The following is a 17,923-nucleotide window of genomic DNA, read 5'->3' on the forward strand; positions in this document are numbered from 1 at the left end:
GGCAAAAGATCTAGGCAGGGTTTCACATGCCTCTTCAGTGAAGTATGTGAGAATCCCCTATATGCAAATGGAGTCAACAAAATATCCACAAAAACACTTTAAAACTATTTATTGTATCATTATCTCTTCTAAGAAAATAAAGACAAGGTGATTTTTATAAGCTTTAAATTAGAAAAACTCACACTGAGCAGTCCTCACTGGCAAAACAATAGCAATCTTGCACAGATGAAAGGGATTTTAAGGACATAAAAGTTGGGGGGGGGGGGGGGGGGGGGGGTGCAGCTAGGGGGCAATGCTCTACAGCAGGGGGCAGTTGCCCCCCTGTACATCCACCCTTGTTTTTGGCAAATGTATCAATGTTGAATTAGTTGAATTGGTTAAGTGCCATCTTGAAATCCACTAACCAGTTCTCCTTAATGCATCCATCCATAGTGCAATGGGAAACTAGAGGGTAGTCTGGCTCTGTCTGATGATACCACAGTCCACCGAGTAGCACTTCTAAAGCTTGACAACCATAAAATCATCAAGTTGTAGTTTCACACTATGTGACTGACCTTTTGTCACCAGGTTACAGTTTCCCTCTATGCTGTGCTATATGGTTCAGGAGTGTTTAAAAAAGTTGAAGAAACCATTTAAAATGTAAACAGAAACAGAATAGAGTATTTACAAATGATTCAAACCTTAATTGTAGAGTTTTAAAAAATGCTTAGGCTCTTGGCTTGTGATTTTGTATTGTATATTGTATGTTAACTATATATACAGTTAAGCATAGTCATTTGAAAAAGACAGTTTTTACTGGACTCAATGTAGCCCTGTGAAAATTTTCACCATCACCTGATTGCTTACATAGAAATCAAGGGGGTAAGTAGCAGTTTCATATTGCTGCTGATCAAATTCACTTGATTAACTGATCATTGGCACGTGTGGCTATTCTATAAAAGCAGAAATTCTGATATGGAACATTATGTGTGTGTTAAAACAATGCCTAACACTAACCCTCTTCTCAGGTGTGGATGTCCCAGCAAGTTCCCCCCAAGGATAAGCCCAGAAAAGCTCAGTAGAATGACAAAATTCTGAAGATCTATCTATATTACACACTCCTCAGCGTTAAATGTTAAAGTTTATGACAGTACAATTTTAAAAAGACTGAATAAATATGGCTTGTTTGAAAGGGCTGTTTTCTCTTAACAACATCCCAAGTTCACCCAAGAATTGAAGCGTTGCAATGGTCCAGTCAAAGGCATACCATAAGAGGGCTGTGCCGAAACAAATGCCTACAAAGCTCAATGAACTGTAGCAAAACTGCAAAGAAAATTATTCCACAAATATGTGGGAGTCTAATGAAGTCATATAGATAATGATCACTTCAAGTTATTGCTAGTAAAGGTGGTTATACAAGTTCCTGAATCATGGGGTGTACTTAATTTTCACAGGAATGCACAGTCCTGTGTAAACTTTTTCACACGATTGCATTTGTAAAAATGTTAAACTATTACCACTGTAAAGTGAAGGACCAATAAGATACGATAGAGAGGATTTCTCTTTTTACCCTTCCTTCCTATGTCTTTAATCGTATTTGCACAAACGCCCACATATGTGCGCTTGCTCAAATGCACCTTCTGCAACTTCTTCTTCTACTGTCTCTCATGCCGTTCCTTCTCATCCCCATGAGAATGATAAATAGTCATCTGTAACTTCCCCTCCAACATATTCATTAATCCCTTATATCCTGTGGGGCTGGGTGATGATTACAGGGAAGCCAACTGAAGCCGCCCAAATAAACACCCCTCAGGCAGTAACAAAGGCCTGTCCACCTCACCCTAAACACAGCTTCCCCAGCAAGATCAAGTTTCAGTCAAGCCCACACACAACATGCAAACAATAGGAAGTGACAGAGTCTCAAATACTGAAAAAGCGAACTGTGGTTGAAACTAATTTAGTTTCCCATTTTTGTAGCTGAGACATTACCAACTGGTGCACCAAGTTTTGAGAGCTGATGTAGTTTTAAATGTAATAGTCAGTCTAAAATGGAATGGAAAAACTGTCCTAGCTGCAAAAAATTTAATGCATAACATGCAAACAGACATTTAAGAAAGCAAAACAAACTATTTGAAGTAACACACTTACTATTTATTAATATTTTTTTTCTGCACACATGGGACATATAACTTATTATAACAGTCTTTCTATAAAGCACACAGTGTGGCCATGCCTTTCAGAAAGAAAGTTTTGTTGGTCTCCACATAGTTCAAATTCTGGTGATTTACAGAACTTTGATAACTCTAGAGATGTATTTCTCTCAAGGGCTTTGAATCCATACTGACCTTTCATATGAACATCCTTGTGCGTGGTCACAAGACCAGCTCTTTAAGCTTTACACACTTAACTCATCTACTTATCCACATAAATCTCTCTCAAAAGAGAGATGGATTTGTTTGGAGACATTCTTGAAAATCCCCTCATGCTGCTTGAATGTAGTCAGAGATTTCAAAACTGGAATTTTGAGGGCGATTAGGCAAGATAATAAATGTTTGTATCTTTGGTACATACCGTATGCACATAAACAGTCCAAAAGAGTGAAAGAGAGAGATGGTTCAAAGCACATCAAACATGCCTGAAGGCCTTCACACTTCCTTCCCCTCTAGCCACTACACCTTTTCTACTCACCACCCTGCAATTAGCTTGCCTAAAAGTTGTAGACTTCCGAGGCCAGGCCCACACTAATCATAGGTATGCATTGTTGTGTTCAGCTGCCAGGCCTTAAAAAATCAATACCTCTTGTGTAAGCCACACCTCTTGGCCTACATGACTGAGAGTCCACTGTAGTTATCAAGTGTGCCTCACAGACAAGCTGGAGATGATCATTTCTGGAAACTACACAATAACAAAAGTGGCTAAATGAGGTTAAAAGTTTAGTGTTGTCAATTAGTTACAGTTACAATACATATATACATACATATATTTATATTATCTGTATAACAAACAAAGGGATGAATAATAGATTACTCATTCACCAAACCATCAGCCTACATGGGTCATTCGTTGCCCTGAGTTTACTGCAGACTGTATGGCTACACAGTTATAGTTCTCCATTTCTAGAAGCTGCTGTGCTTCTGAGATGATCAGAGCAATATGTTTGGGGATAGACATCTGATTCTCTCTCTTGGCCAGGCCAGAAACTATAGATCTGTGGTTTCCAACTCCAGGCCTCAAGGTCCGGTGTCCTGCAGGTTTTAGATATCACCCTGGATCAACACACGTGAATCAAATGATTAGTTCATTACTGGGCCATGTTGAGGTGGTCATTTAGCCATTTAAAACAGCTGTGTTCGATCAAGGACACATCTAAAACCTGCAGGATGCCGGCCCTTAGGCCTGGAGTTGGAAACGCCTGCTATAGATGAATCTCCCTTGCCCAGTGGTACAGTGCTTAGTATTGCTGGAGCCCTTTTTTGTAGTGTTTTCAGGATTAGGTTAAGTGGCCATTCCAAAATTAGCTATATAGGTGCAAATGTGAGCCTATGTGTCTATCTACTTTTGCCCTGTGAAGGATTAACAACTTGTCCAGGAAATGTCCAATCACTCGCCCAGTGTCAGATGGTCTCACTGTGAACCGGATGGATGGTACAGAATCACAGGTTCCCATGTGATCCTAGGTGCAGTTGATCACATTTTGCTGTCCAAATGCTTTCTGATGCTGCATTTTAAATAAAGGCATTCAAGGAGAGAAAATCTCTTTCATGTCATGAGCAAGTTTGTTTATCTACTGAAGTTTAGATTCTGATTTTTTTGTACAAACACGAAAATAATAAAAACGCAATGGAAACAAGTTTGTCTGGTAGTTTTATCATTTTTGTTCACATTGAATTATCACATTCTTTTCACATTACAAGATACATCAGACACTTCAAGTAAATAAAAATTTGTGCTGCAAAGTCACTGAAAAATAAAGGAACATGACTTAACGGAAGTCACATCAGACTGCGGTATGTAAATCATTTCACTCATCAGCTTAGATCTGATGAATGAGGATTGTATCGGGCTAAAAATATCATCCATTCTGTAGTTCCTTGTTGGCAATACAGGAATGTTATCTTGTTTACTGCCTTGAAGAATATTGTGATGAGTCTGATTGCATTTAGTGAGTAAAGTTAAGGATGCTTCTATCAGCTAAACTTCCTGTTGGCCGGTTTAAATATGCTACATTGTGTGGTATGTTCAGTGTGAAAAACACAGGAAATGGACTAGGGCCATCCATATTTGTGAGATGAGAAAGAAGGCTGACTTCCTGAACTCTAAATACTCTAAAGGATAAAGGCATGCTAGTAGGAAAAATAAATCATGCTCATTGTTCTTTTCTGCTCTTTAAGAATCAAGGGACACTTCATTTGGACCTGATCATGGTAACTTAATCAGAAATAAGTGAAGAGGCCATGTTAAATAAAACAAAGATGCAGTATCCTAACCTGATTACCCCGTTTATAATACAGACTGCTTGTATAAACATTCATGTCAGCTTGAAATCTTTTTTTTTTTTTTTTGAGAAAACAATCCCAAGAGAGCTTTTGCTCTCAGGCAGTCTGTTTTGGAATTATGGCCATTTTTATACATAAAATCCTTCATTTTCAGAGGCTCACTGGACAATTGACTGACAAGCAGTTTCATGACAAAGAGAAGCCTAGTCCACAAATTAAGCAGATAAAAGAGTTGATTCCGAATTTTGAACTAGAATTTCATAGCTTTTGACATGACATTTTATGAGGTTCAAAGACATGCCCATGCAAGTGAATGAGGCCAACACAAGGATGAAAAAAAGACAAAATAAACCAATTGGACAGATAGCAAAAACGTTGGGAGTAATCAGATTAATAATTGGAACAATATGTAAAACAATTCATTGGCCAATAGACCTGGAAGATCACAGAATTCATTTCTACGTTAAGAGAAACCTCTTCAAAACATCTAGAAAAGCTAAGCACACTCTTGAGGTTGTAGGTGTATCCTTGTCATAGTCTAAAATCAAAAAGAGTCTTAATGGATGTAAATACAGACGGTTTATAACAAGGTGCAAAGCACTGGTTGGTTACACTCAAGAACAGCACAGCCAAATTAGACTTTGATAGAAAACTTTTAAACAAGACTGCCCAGCTCTGGTGCAACCAAGATTAACTTCTGCCAGAATAATGGTGAAAAAATAAAATAGCTCATGAAGTATTTCACGTCATCTATCAGACATGGCGGAGGCAATGTTATGCCATGGACATGTATGGCTGCTCACTGAATCAGGTTACTAGTGTTTATTGACGATATGACTGCTGATAGAAGTAGAAGGAAGAACTCTGAAGTGTATAGGGGTATACTCTGATCAGGCAGTATTTCAGGGTATAAATAGATAATGACCCAAAACATGCCACAAAAGCAGTCTTTCCAGGCAAAGAAATGGGATATTCCTTAGTGTCCAAGTCAGTCACCTGATCTCAGCCCAATAGGGCATAATTTTAGTTACTGAGGACAAAACTGAAGGTGGCTGCAGTAAAAGCCTGGCAGAACATCTCAAGGGAAGAAACAGGATTTGATGTCCGTGGGTTCTTCAGTCTATTTCTACAGGATTTCAATTCAAGTATTAAAAACAATCCTTGTATCCTAGGTTATCTTTACTTTTTCCCACAGTTCAGTGACATACCTGGATTAGATTAACGGGTGAGTCTAAATTAGACATAGTTAACTATTCATGAATAGTTAACTGTCTCTCTGGTGTTAGCCTTGTCAAATACTACACGCCCCCAAATTGGAAAAGCAGAAGAAAGATGAATGGATGGATATTTAAATTTTTGTCAGCAAGTCCAATGACTTTTAAACCAATCTGCTAAGTGAAAAGAAATGATAGTCTATCATTACTTTAAGAAGCAAATCTCAATCAGTCTGGAAAATTGCAAAAACTTTAAATTTGTCCCCGAAGTGCAGTCGCAAAGACCATTGCTGTGACAAAACTGACAAAAGCCCGAGTGTCACCACTTCTGCTGAGGATAAATTCATCCGAGTCACCAGCCTCAGAAATCGCCAGTTAAAAGCACCTCAGATTAGAGCCCAGATAAATGCCACATAGAGTTCCAGTAGCAGACACATCTCTACATCAACTGTTCAGAGGAGACTGCGCGAATCAGGCCTTAATGGTCAAATAGCTGCTAAAAAACACTACTAAGGAAAAGCAACAAGCAGAAGAGATTTGTTTGGGCCAAGAAACACAAGAAATGGACATTAGACCAGTGGAAATTTGTCTTTGGGGTGATAAGTCCAAATTTGAGATTTTTGGTTCTACCTGCCGTGCCTTTGTGTGACGCAGAAAAGGGTGAACGGATGATCTCTACATGCATGGTTCCCACAGTGAAGCATGGAGGAGGAGATGTGATCGGGATTTATTCAAAACTGAAGGCATACTGAACCAGCACAACTACCACAACATCCTACAGTGGGATGGACTGCAGAGTGAACGCAAAAGGGCCAACAAGTACTCAGAATCTCTGGGAACTCCTTCAAGACTGTCGGAAAACCATTTCAGGTGACGACTTCATGAAGCTCATCAAAAGAATGCCAAGATGGTCAAAAGCAGTAATCAAAGCAAAGGGTGGCTATTTTGACCAATCTAAAATCTAAAACAAAATTTGAGTTATTTCAAATTTTTTGGTTTACTACATAATTCCATGCGTGTTCATTCATAGTCTGGGTGTCTTCAGTGAGAATCTACAATGTAAATAGTCATGAAAATAAAGAAAAACCATTAAATGAGAAGGTGCGTCCAAACTTTTGACTGGTAGTGTATGTACATTGACACAGAGGGATGTTTCATATGGCCGTCAGCATAATACTGTAGCACAAGCTGTATGAAAGCCAGAGAAATACAAAGAAACTTCTCACACAACATGTTGTCACTATGACAACCAGGCAGAATCATTTAGCCTGATCTCTTGCCTTTTCCACACAGCACAGAAATCCAATAGCATTTAAGTCTTATGCAACCAGGCTGCCAATTTGCTCTGAAAGGATTTTAACACATTTGCAACTAAGATTCATACTAGCACACATGGATTTTTCTGGCAACTTCTTTGACTGTTTTATTCTGGAGGGAGCTTTAGCTGCCTGGTACAGTTTTAGAAGCTAGGTAAGGCAGTTTTAGCAGCACAACTTTGAGCCACACGCAGTTGTTTTAGTGCCATACTCTCTAGTGATCACCCAAACCCCCTTTTTGTAGCTTATAGTGTAATCCTAATGCCTTTTATTTACATTTACGGCCAATTACAGTTCTCAAAAATCCCACACCGTGCCCTACTCAGATTTTTGTTTCTACATTCCAGAGGAAAAAAATCCTCATTTTCTGAATTAGTCTTTACAGTCTTTCACTTTTCACTCTGCTATCACTGAATAATAAATAACCCTGGCCTACGCTCAGAGATAGAAATACCATCTTGATTTGAAACACATAAATCGTGAAGAGGGTCTGATATAATTCCACGTGCTGCAGCACTCTGGGTTGTGTATATTTGCAGCACTTCCCCGCTATTTTGCATTAGGATTTTAATAGCGGTTCGGAAGGGAGGTAGATCACGATAATACAACTGAAAAAAGAATATACCAGAAATTGTTAATGACCAAGTCTCCGTGTCAGCTCAGGTCCTTCCTCTAGATTATTTTCTAGCCTACTTTGCGTGCTATCACACAGACGCTTCCCTCTTGTTTCAATGCGTGATTGAAGGGAAACTTCTTTTGGGAAGTGGGGGGACTACTTTAGGTCAACTTTAGAAAGAAATCTTACTAACTTATTGCATACGCTTACGGGGGAACGCGGTTTAGTATAATATACGCTACTCTTTATGCATAAAGAGCAAAGTGTGAGCTGGGTTGGTATTTTTTCTATCACAAGTGTTATGTTTTTACTACGTCGCGGAAGGATCCTTTTTTCAAGCGAGGGTCGACATATCCGCCCATTTTTCCGATGTTTCATTCCCCCCCGAGTTGAAAATGGAGTTCGATTAAAGCAGATGTCCATCAAGTTCTCAAGGAAATTTCAAGTCTATGTGTTTTTACTTTAACTGTCGGTGCTAATACTGAAAACAGTCGGACCATTTTGGGGGGCATTGGATGCCTTTACTGAAAATTACTCGGACACGTTGACGGAGCAACGCTGCACAGCGCTTTTTCAAGTGTTGTCCTGGACCTGAAGTTGGCGAATGGATGCTCGACAGCCAACCATAAATAACCTGCCAAACGATACAACCTACAACGGTTTCTACATTTTTTGAGGATCTATGCACATTTTTGCAAGCCGGGGATTTGTGTCAGTTGAAGAGGATGGTCCAGATGGCCCATTTGTTGTGGTCGGATTTTACTTCCAGGGAGGATAAAATGAATCAACGATTGTCATTCCTCCTCGCGATTTAACGTTAGAGCCCAGCCAGCAAAAGCTAACGTCCAGCTAGCTTCACTTGCTTTTCATAGGGACGCTGAGTTAGGCATGCCCCTTGTACGCCGTTTATTTACTATCTGAAATAGGGGTTATTTCTGTATGTGAAGGAAAATGGTGATATATGTGGTATTTTATCCCGCCGTCACTGCGTCGTCGATGCTATTGCTAGGATTTGGATCCCCGTGAGGAAAAAAATGAGTGAAGATTCAACAAATCCAAACAACGAGTGAGTCCTGTTTTACACACACATTATTGTATTATTATTATTATTATTTTATCATTTACATCTAAACACACAGCTAATCTTCAATATGTGCTTATATGTGTAGATATTAACACACCGAGCATCGAGCTACGTTAGTTCCCGGTGACATTTCTAACCGAGCAACGTTGCCATTTCATCGTCTTGGTTTACTAATATCAACAATAAGAAACACGTTGTACTTTCCCCCCGTGTTTGTTTGTTTATCAAGCTAATACAAAGGATTGCCTTGTGAGATTAAACAGAACCGTGCCGGGGAAACAGTAGCATCGATCCGTAGTAAAATATTAATTTCGTTGCTACTTTTTTGCAGGCTTATGATACTGCTAACCAGTATATGCTGTGAGAATTCAAATTAAAGCCACAACATTTGAGTTGTACTAATCTTTGCTCATTTACGGGGCACTTGCTTGGTGTATTATTATTTATGTTCGGGAAATGTATTCATTCACGAAGGATCGTTCGGAGCAGACGCATAGATGGCAGTAATCTAAATATAATTTTATGTGAGTGCTTTCTCAGTACATCACGATCTGAGTCCTCTGCATTGACAGCCCAGATCTGTGTCTAACTGCTGTCCGCCATGATTTCGGAACATAATCATCGATTAAAATATTGCGGATTGTGTTTGTCTTTAAGTCTAGCCTTTCTTTAATGAAGGCTCTTCGCGGTTAATGCGGCAAAGTCGGCATTGAAAAGCCGAAGATGCCATTTTTTTTTCTCAATCATGCTCATTTACATATCACAATCCTCCATTCATAAAAACGCTTAAAAACGGCATCGCATTCACGTCCAGAGCCTCACAACCTACGGGCATCGATTATAATATGTGCATGCTGTGTTTTTGTACACGTCGCGCCCATTTCAGGTCGCATTTTGGTATTGTTTTAATGGGCTGATCCCTTGTGTGCGCTTGTTGACAGTCAGTGAGAAATATCTGCTTCGGGAGGTGCTGCGGTCACATGATCCCCTCCATTCATAAAGTACCTGCCTGCCCATTCACAGCACTGTACACTGTTTCGCATTGCACCGACGGTCACACAGTGATCATATATTCTGCATTCGCGGTACAATACGTCGCATATAAGCGCCTGTACTCGTTTTTCCAGTCGTTTATTTTACATGTTTTTTCTTAACCATCTCGACGTGATTTTTCTTTCACAATGCGTTTGTCACAGAGGAAGTCATATGCCCTTTTCAGCCATTTACAGTGTCACGGTTTAATGTCTGAAACACACCCATGTTTTTTGTTGTTGTGGTTGTTTTTCCCCATTCAATCTTTCTGGCCTTTGTGAGACTGATTGATTTAATGCATGGAGGTTTTGTCCTTGAACTACACTGCTGTTTTGTTTTTATGTAACATGTGTCATGGATTTATTTATCTTTCCTCATGCCAAAGCACAGGAGCTCACACATGAATTCATTCCAGGCTATATTTGCTCTAAACCTTGATTCAGCTTGAATTCTGTGAATTGGTGAAACCGCCTCATCTCCTAAATTTGATGCGGCTCCCTTCAATAATCTCGGGAACTCATCCATGCCCCAGATCCCCAATTTTTCAGAACTACTGCCACAGGCTAAAAAATAAAAATCCTCAGTTCCACACAGCATGATGGCAGCAGCTAAAATGGCGAAGCGATCCAAACATTGTTGCTAAGATTTCACCACCTTTCCTCTTGTATGATTCATAGTAATGGAGTAAACAGAATACTGAGCACTGCCTGAGCCATTTATTTTTGCTGAAAAGCGTCTATTTAATGAAATATTTTTCATGACACGTCTATTGACCAAAAAAAAGAGAAAAGATTTGGTGTGCCACATTTTTTTTAAAGAGTCAAGGATAATCATCCCCCCCCTCATAGTAATGTTCACCATATTACATTGTGAAATTGAGCCACTTTCCACTGATAAATTAAATGTTGGTCTTTGAGCCTCTGAATCCTTAATCAAACTGCCTTTTTTCTCATATGTAGAACAAGTGTAGGATCATTTACAAATGTAACTAGGGATGTATTATTTATTTTATTATTAATTTCTTTTACATTTTGCTCTCACAGCCTCGATTTTTAAACATTTAATGTGAAAGTATCCACATGGTTTGTGAACAGATAGCCCTGAGGTGGTTTAGTCTAAATGATAGGTGGTAAGCCGAGCTGGTTTACACACAGCACGCCCTTTGCTGAGAACATGTTACTTGGCCTTGGTGCAACAATGTTCACATGGCTGAAATGACAAGAACGCACTTAAAGCCTTGTGAGATTTTGGTTTGCGTCTCGTCTGGGATGTGTGCTGTGATGTAAGGCTAATGTGAATTCTGCAGACGAGGACTGTGGTCTTCCTGGGAGACGTGGGAGATTTATGCAAGCACAGTATGTGCAAGCAGTCTCTTTGTGAATGTCACGTTTATCTAAAATATTCATCTCTACCAAAGCGGCTGCCTTTTGAGGTGTACTGTGCTTATATCTCTTGTTTTCCAAATTACCGTTTTTTTATTATCCTCCTCCAGTTTTTAATAAACACATGCTAATATTGCTAATATATTTTAGCTGGTCCAAGTATATAGTCTTTTTTTTTACTTAAAAAGGATGGACTCTTTTTTTTTTTTTTTTTTTTCTCATCAGTGAAGGTCAGTTGCCTCAGTACCTCACCGAACATGTGTAGGGTATAGGCTCATTGTTTTAGATTCCTGTAGTGCTGTGGTATTGTCTGTTGTCAGTGTGATCTTTTAGTGATTCCTCTCCCTGTGTCCTCTTCCTATCTGTGTGATTGATTTGACAGCTCAGCGTTTTATCTGCCATTGTTGTGATCTTATCACCTGTGGGCTGGTTTGCACTCCCATTCCTGTTGCGGAGCCTTCCAAACACATTCCTCCCAAACAACCCCCATCATGTCCTGAAACGACAAAGGGAGACAGCTACTTCAGCTGTTAGGGCTAGTGCTTTATGGCCTGGGTAATTGCCTATATCCTGTGGCCCTCATGTTAAGCTAAACAATTTCCTGGACCTTTTTATAGATAGTATTATTTGGGGTTACTGCCAGTTGTTAGTTCTGACCTCCACCACCTACTCCTCCAAAACCTTTGTATTACTAGTCTAAGCTTGCAGACACACCTTACCTTTAACAAAGTCTGCTGAGCTAACCACGTCTTTGGTTTTGCTTCTGTATTCTTTTGAGGAAGTGATGGTTGTGGCTGCAGTAGTTAAGAGGCTAATGAAATGGTGTTATTTGACAAATATGTATATATAGATATGTAAGGGCACTTATAAAAGTATTGTACTTGACTGGTTAATGGTTGCATTCTCATATTTCATTAGATGCATGGCAGATTTAGGACGTACATATATGTCTTATATGTTAGGATATAATGGGAAGTTTACAATGTCTTTCTACAGACTTTGACACAGTGTCCACCTAATAAAATGTTTTGTAATCCTAAAACTTATCTTGTGTAGAGAGTATCAATGTCTGAACGTCTGCCTATTTTATTAGAACCTGCTGCTTTGTCTCAATAATGACAATGAACCTTTGTACAGTCAGTGGGCTTTGGCTGTAACCGAGACATGTTAACATACGAACAGGCCTTGTATAGTGTTGGGCTGTTCCATTCCCATGGCCAGATTTGGTCCTGGATTCTGTGTATTTAAAACCCAAGCCACTTCCCTCTTTTAAGTTTTTCATTTCCTCTGGAAGTATTTTAGGAGCACACATAAACTGCCATAAATGTCAGCAGTGTATTTGGAGGATATTTCAAACCAATTTACAGATTTTTAAGAGAAAGACCTGATGTGAATGTATGCTATGTGTAGATATATACATATACTGTTAAGCCACCAGAATAGTGTGTGTGTGTGTCTCCATCACAGCATCCACATAGCAGTGATTATCTTTATTTCTTTGTCAGGACGGTCCTCTGATGTTCACAGACCATATCCTAATGCCTCTAAGAAGTGCTTTTAGCACTAAGTGTCTGAATTGTGGATATTGTTTTTAGTTTAGTTATGCTGCATGCGGGAGCATGAAGGCTGAGCCTTGTAGTGAGCTCTCTGCTGCAGCTGGGCTAAGATGGTTCTTTCCTGTGAGGCCACAGACATAAAAGGGCACAGATGTAAATCCTAAACCTTGTGTCTTTGATTGAGTTTGCAAACGCTTTGAAAACAGGAAGGGGTTTCTGTGTGTGCGTCTGTGTAGACACACTGCAGTGTTTACGGTATTTCTCTGGAAACATTTGGCGTGTATATGGGTTTCTGGGAAAGATCGAGCCAGATCCTAGATGAGGGAATTTATGTGCACATAACGTGTTATCAAATAAATTGCTTAATGATTCACATTTTTAAATAGGATTAAAATTAGAGGCCTGTAAGGATATGTATTTTTATCTGCTCAGGAAAGTTTTGATCACATTTTGTGCTGTCTAGGGGCTATATTTAGAATTTGGAACAGACTTTTATTGAGAGGAAGAGGTTCATGTAAGAGCTGCTTGAAAAATGCACGATTCATAATGATGATAATGTTATAGTACTCCTAACAACTGGGCGTGCTGCGATGATGTACAACATGTCATTGCAGTTTCTCTTAACCTTCATGGGCCATCATCTTGGTTTGGTGGTTTGACCTTCCCAAGTTCCTCCTGAGATATATCAATAGTTTCTCCCACAGCTAGATGGCTGCCTTGTCCCCTTAGCTTCCTGTTTCCCCATTAGTTTCAAAGTAGCTATGACGAGTAGATGGTTGGTCTTTGGGGACTACTCTTACATCAAAGCAGCCCAGAGACGCTGCAGCAGTCGAAATTTGTGGTTCCTCTTTTTCCTCTTTTTGTTGTAATGGCAGGCACGAGGTTTTAATTTTCCAAATGCTTGTGGTTCAAATTAAGATCATCTCAATATGTGGCTTTGATTGATGTTTGAGAATAGTTTTTTTGGCATTTGATACACATATGGGAATCTTTTGATTTATAGTGCCACAGTGCAGCGGCACCTACAACATTGCTGTTGGGGTTGCGGGCCCAATCCAGTAATGGAAGGGTTGGTTTGAAAATCAGTGTTAGAAATGCCATCTGAGTGAGTAGATCTGACATTCGTGCACTGGTTTGGTCTATCTTTGATTTAGACTCCAGGGTAATCCGTGCCACTAACTGCTGTATGTGACAGATAACAACAGACATGACAATGAGCGGTTAATTTGTCGTATGCATTAGGTTTTTTTTTTGTTTTGTTTTGTTTTTTTTGTATAAAAGAATGGTGAGACATTTTGAAGTCGAGATTTACTGTGTGGTGTAGCAGCAGAGTAAGCCTGTTTTTTTATTTTATTTATTTATTTTTTTTCTTTCTTCTTTTTTTTTTTTTTTCCCTGAGTCAGTTGGTAGCTAAGCTGAATGTTCTTGTGAGCGAGATGACTCACCAAGCAGCCTGAGGTGTTGAGAGGAGATGGGGCAAATTTCTCTTTCACTTCTCTTTCTATAGCAAGCGTATTGGTTTTCACTGCAGTTAATGTAAGCAGGCTTGTGATGCTGGTGTTTCTCTAGGCATTGTCCTATTGTTACTTCTGTTAATGAGTAACAAGATGGTCTGTTTAAAAGTGTTTTGCTCTGACCTTATGTCATAATTTGCACTGCATCCATGTTTGGCCATGTTGGTGTTTGTTTTGGGGTAAGTCTGTGCCCTTGAGTTTGCCTCTGGTTATTTGGGAGATTTGAACCATCACTAATTGGCTAGCTAGTTTGCACCATTCAGATTAGATGCACTGTTGGAATCAATGGCTGAGTCCCAGATTGCATGTTATTTATTTCTTCAATGAGGCATGATCCTAGTGAAAGAATGTGTGCCATTAGTTTGTCTTTTCAGTCTTGGAATAACATACTCTTTTGTTTCATTGCATGTACGAGCCTCTCATTCATGAAATGGTGAAGGAGATGTGTAAAATTTAGATTTTCATCAACTTTTAACAGACTTTTGTGTCTTCAGTGAACCGAGAGATTCCCATCCTTTATTTTTTTATTTTATTTTATTTTTTCCTTTTCTGTGTGTATCAGAAAAGCGCTCTAAAAAAGCCACTCAGATTTGTAGCGCCCTCTCACATTAAAAGGAGATAAGCGCAAACCCCTGCCTGGTGAACAGATTCGTCTGAGTAGCACAGACCTACCCTAATAAATTCTGAATGACTATCTGCAGTTGGCCATTGTTATATCCTTGCTAAAGTCGCTTCTGCAAACTCCCAACTCTGAAATGTCTCATTTGCGAGCAAAGCAGACCAAGTGCCTGTTGTTAAAGCACATAAAAGAACCTTTAAATTGGCACATTACAAAGGTCATAAAGGGAATGTCACTCACTCATTTTGAATGTAAGGCCAAAAACTGGCCAGAATGTCTTTGAAATGCTAAAGAGCATAAATTGAGGAAGACCCAGTTTCCAATGACTAAACAAGGACTAGGTGTGGTCTTAACTATGCTAGGTTTCTGTTCCATCTTTGTACCTCTCATATATTCTCAGTCCTCACATTTACTTTTTTTTTTTTTTTTTGGTAAAGCTGAATTATAATAAAGTTGTTACCATGTAAATATTTTTGTATTCCTGTTGTCAGACGGCAGAACGACAATGGCATGACAACAGAAACATAGCCCTTCAAGCCATTCCAGTTGCTTCTTGGCACGGCTCTAATTATTATTTCTATAACCATGTTGTTGTCTGACAGACAGAATCACAATACACACTGCTTCAGTTTTATAACCGACATTGCAAATTCCTGTTATAACTACATGATTACACTTAGAGATGTTTGAAAAGAAGAAGATATCTTGTTCGTGTTTGTCGACTGCCCTGCCTTCACCTAAGGCTACGTCCACATTAGCCCGGATAGATTTGAAAACTGCGTTTTCATCTGAAAACGCGCCACGTCCACACTAGCGTTTTCAGTCGTTTTCACAGAGTTGTGCGTCCACATTGTAACGGCCGAAAATGCTTATGTTCCAGTCCTGCGCATGCGCAAATGCGAGTGAGGATTAAAGAATTGGAAGAAAAGCTACGTGGAGCATGTACAAACTGATATTAATCTTTTTTAGGGCTGTCAAAATTGAGAGCAATCAAAACATCTGCTGTATAATGCACTCCGCTATCTTTGTTTAATTGGTCACGTGACTGCATCACATGACTAAAATGCGTCATCGTTTTAGAAAGTCTGCGTTTTCCAGTGTCCATACTGCGACGGGACAGCTCCATTTTGAAATGTTTTCGAGAGCGTTTTCAAAACGCTGTGTTTTTCCTTGACGAAAACGCCGTCTCAGTGTAGACGAAAGGACAAAACTGAAAGAAAACGATGCGTTTTCAAACGAAATAGCATTAGTGTGGACGTAGCCTGAGTGTGTCGTGTTACTTCCACTGGCTGCTCTTCTTTCTCATTCAAACTCTTGCCGTGGCAGTAGGCCACCTGGTTTCAAAGATACAGGTACTGAAATGATCTTTAGTATGGCATTAGGTGGGATATACTGGCATTGCAGAATGAATGATTTGTGAGGTATTTTTAGTAGAAACTTGCAATATACACTCTGAAGACTCGCCTTAACTTGTTAAATAATGGTAAATTATTTCCCCCTTCTTAATACTACTACACTTAGTATATTTTAGGTCAAGTACTTAAGGAAATGTCCAAATATCACAATTTTCCTGTGATAACAGCCTCTGAAGTAAAGCAAGCGACTCAAATGCCCAGAGTTCCTTTTTGCTAAATCTTCCATGTCCCACCCACTTTCCTAGCGATCACTTTCTTCTCAGAGGATAAGCTATGGAATCGGATTGGCATAAGTAGCTTGTGTTTATTTTCCCAATGGTATTTTAATGACCTCCCACCAAATAATATAAAAAGTCCTACAAGCCAAAGTGGTCTAGTGGAGCTTGACTGTGCTTGATAGCCTTCCTCCAGTTTTGATATGGAGGAGAGATGGTGAGGGAAAAGGGGTGATTGGGGAAAAAAAATAAAAGAGGTGGTGTCGAGGGGGCTTTTCTCCCCTTTTCTGATGCTAATGAAAGGAGGAATGGTTTTCCAGCTTTTAGCTTGCAGAGTGTGTCTCCCCTGCAGCATGCTCCGCTGCCTGGACATTGTGGGAGGACAAAACTCCAGGCCCGGGATCCAATAACGTGAAATTTCAGCAGAGAAGCGGCCATTGTGTAGAGTGAGGCAGGCCAGGGAGGGGCTGGGCTGGAGGGGGAGACGGAGTGGAAAGGGAGGGCGACTTGGAGAGCACCCAGGGCTCAGGCCACATCCTTTCTCTCTCTCCCCTCGTCTCTTGCTTTCGTCTTCATTCTTCTCCTTCCCTTCTTCTCCCCCCTCCTGTCTTTCTTTCATGATCCCCCCCCCCCCCCCCCAAAAAAAAATATCCCCAATCCTCCTGCTCTCTTCTCTACCACTCCCCTTTGGGGTGGGAGGCCCAAAGCTGAGACAGGAGCAAAGCATGATGGCATGCTGGAGTCCAGCGAGCCATGGGCCAGAGGAGCAGACAAACGGCCACTTTGTCCACTTAGGAAATGGTTGTCCCAAGATCCCCCTTCTCCACCACACTGGAGCAGCCGGCCTCGAGGCCCAGGCCGGCCTGCCTGCCTGTCTGCCTGCACTGCACTGCACTGCACGTGCTCCCCAGTTCTCTTCTCTTCTCTTCTCTTCTCTTCTCTTCTCTTCTCTGTGAGCAAGTGATATCTGTAATTTTGTACACAATGTATAAAGTATGTAAATAGCCATTTATCATGAGTGACATAGTTTTAACTGTGAGATATAGCAGATGAATAAAAAGTGCAATTATCGATATTCTAGTTCTCACACACAGTAGTACATAATAGGAGGTTCTCTTTCAGCAAGTAGGAATCCAAGAGAGACATTTACTTGCTGTGGTCCAGACAGTTGCAGTACTTGCTCTATTCTCTAATGGAGAGTAGGACAGCCAATCTGCCTGATTTGGTCTTTTGCATTGTGACATACAACTCAGCCAGATTGTGTCCAGAAAAGTTCAGAGGTGTATGCGGATGTGTGAAAACAGCTTTGGTTATTCCTTTATGTAGTAACAAAATACACTCACATTTACATATTCATGCACTAAAAAATAGGGCTGGACTGTATATCAACTCCTTTGCTCCTGACCGACTGATTCATTTTCAGTTGTTCAAATAGCCGACTAGTCTAAAAGTAAGAAAATAGTCAAAATTAAACAAAATCAAAAT

At 40.0% G+C, this 17,923-nt stretch overlaps 1 protein-coding gene across 1 annotated transcript in view; it reads left to right on the forward strand.

The window, feature by feature from the left end:
* The first annotated feature begins 7,595 nt into the window (after positions 1 to 7,595).
* spred1 (sprouty related EVH1 domain containing 1) overlaps positions 7,596 to 17,923 on the forward strand; it is a 33,929-nt gene continuing 23,601 nt past the window's right edge. The window contains exon 1 of the mRNA XM_084914372.1: positions 7,596 to 8,687. Coding sequence (XP_084770498.1) covers positions 8,656 to 8,687 — 32 coding nt within the window. The 5' untranslated portion in view covers positions 7,596 to 8,655. The remainder of the gene's footprint in view (positions 8,688 to 17,923) is intronic.

Source organism: Perissodus microlepis, chromosome 19 (assembly GCF_051167445.1).
Source record: "Perissodus microlepis isolate ML-2025 ecotype Zambia chromosome 19, ASM5116744v1, whole genome shotgun sequence".
Classification (NCBI taxonomy): domain Eukaryota; kingdom Metazoa; phylum Chordata; class Actinopteri; order Cichliformes; family Cichlidae; genus Perissodus; species Perissodus microlepis.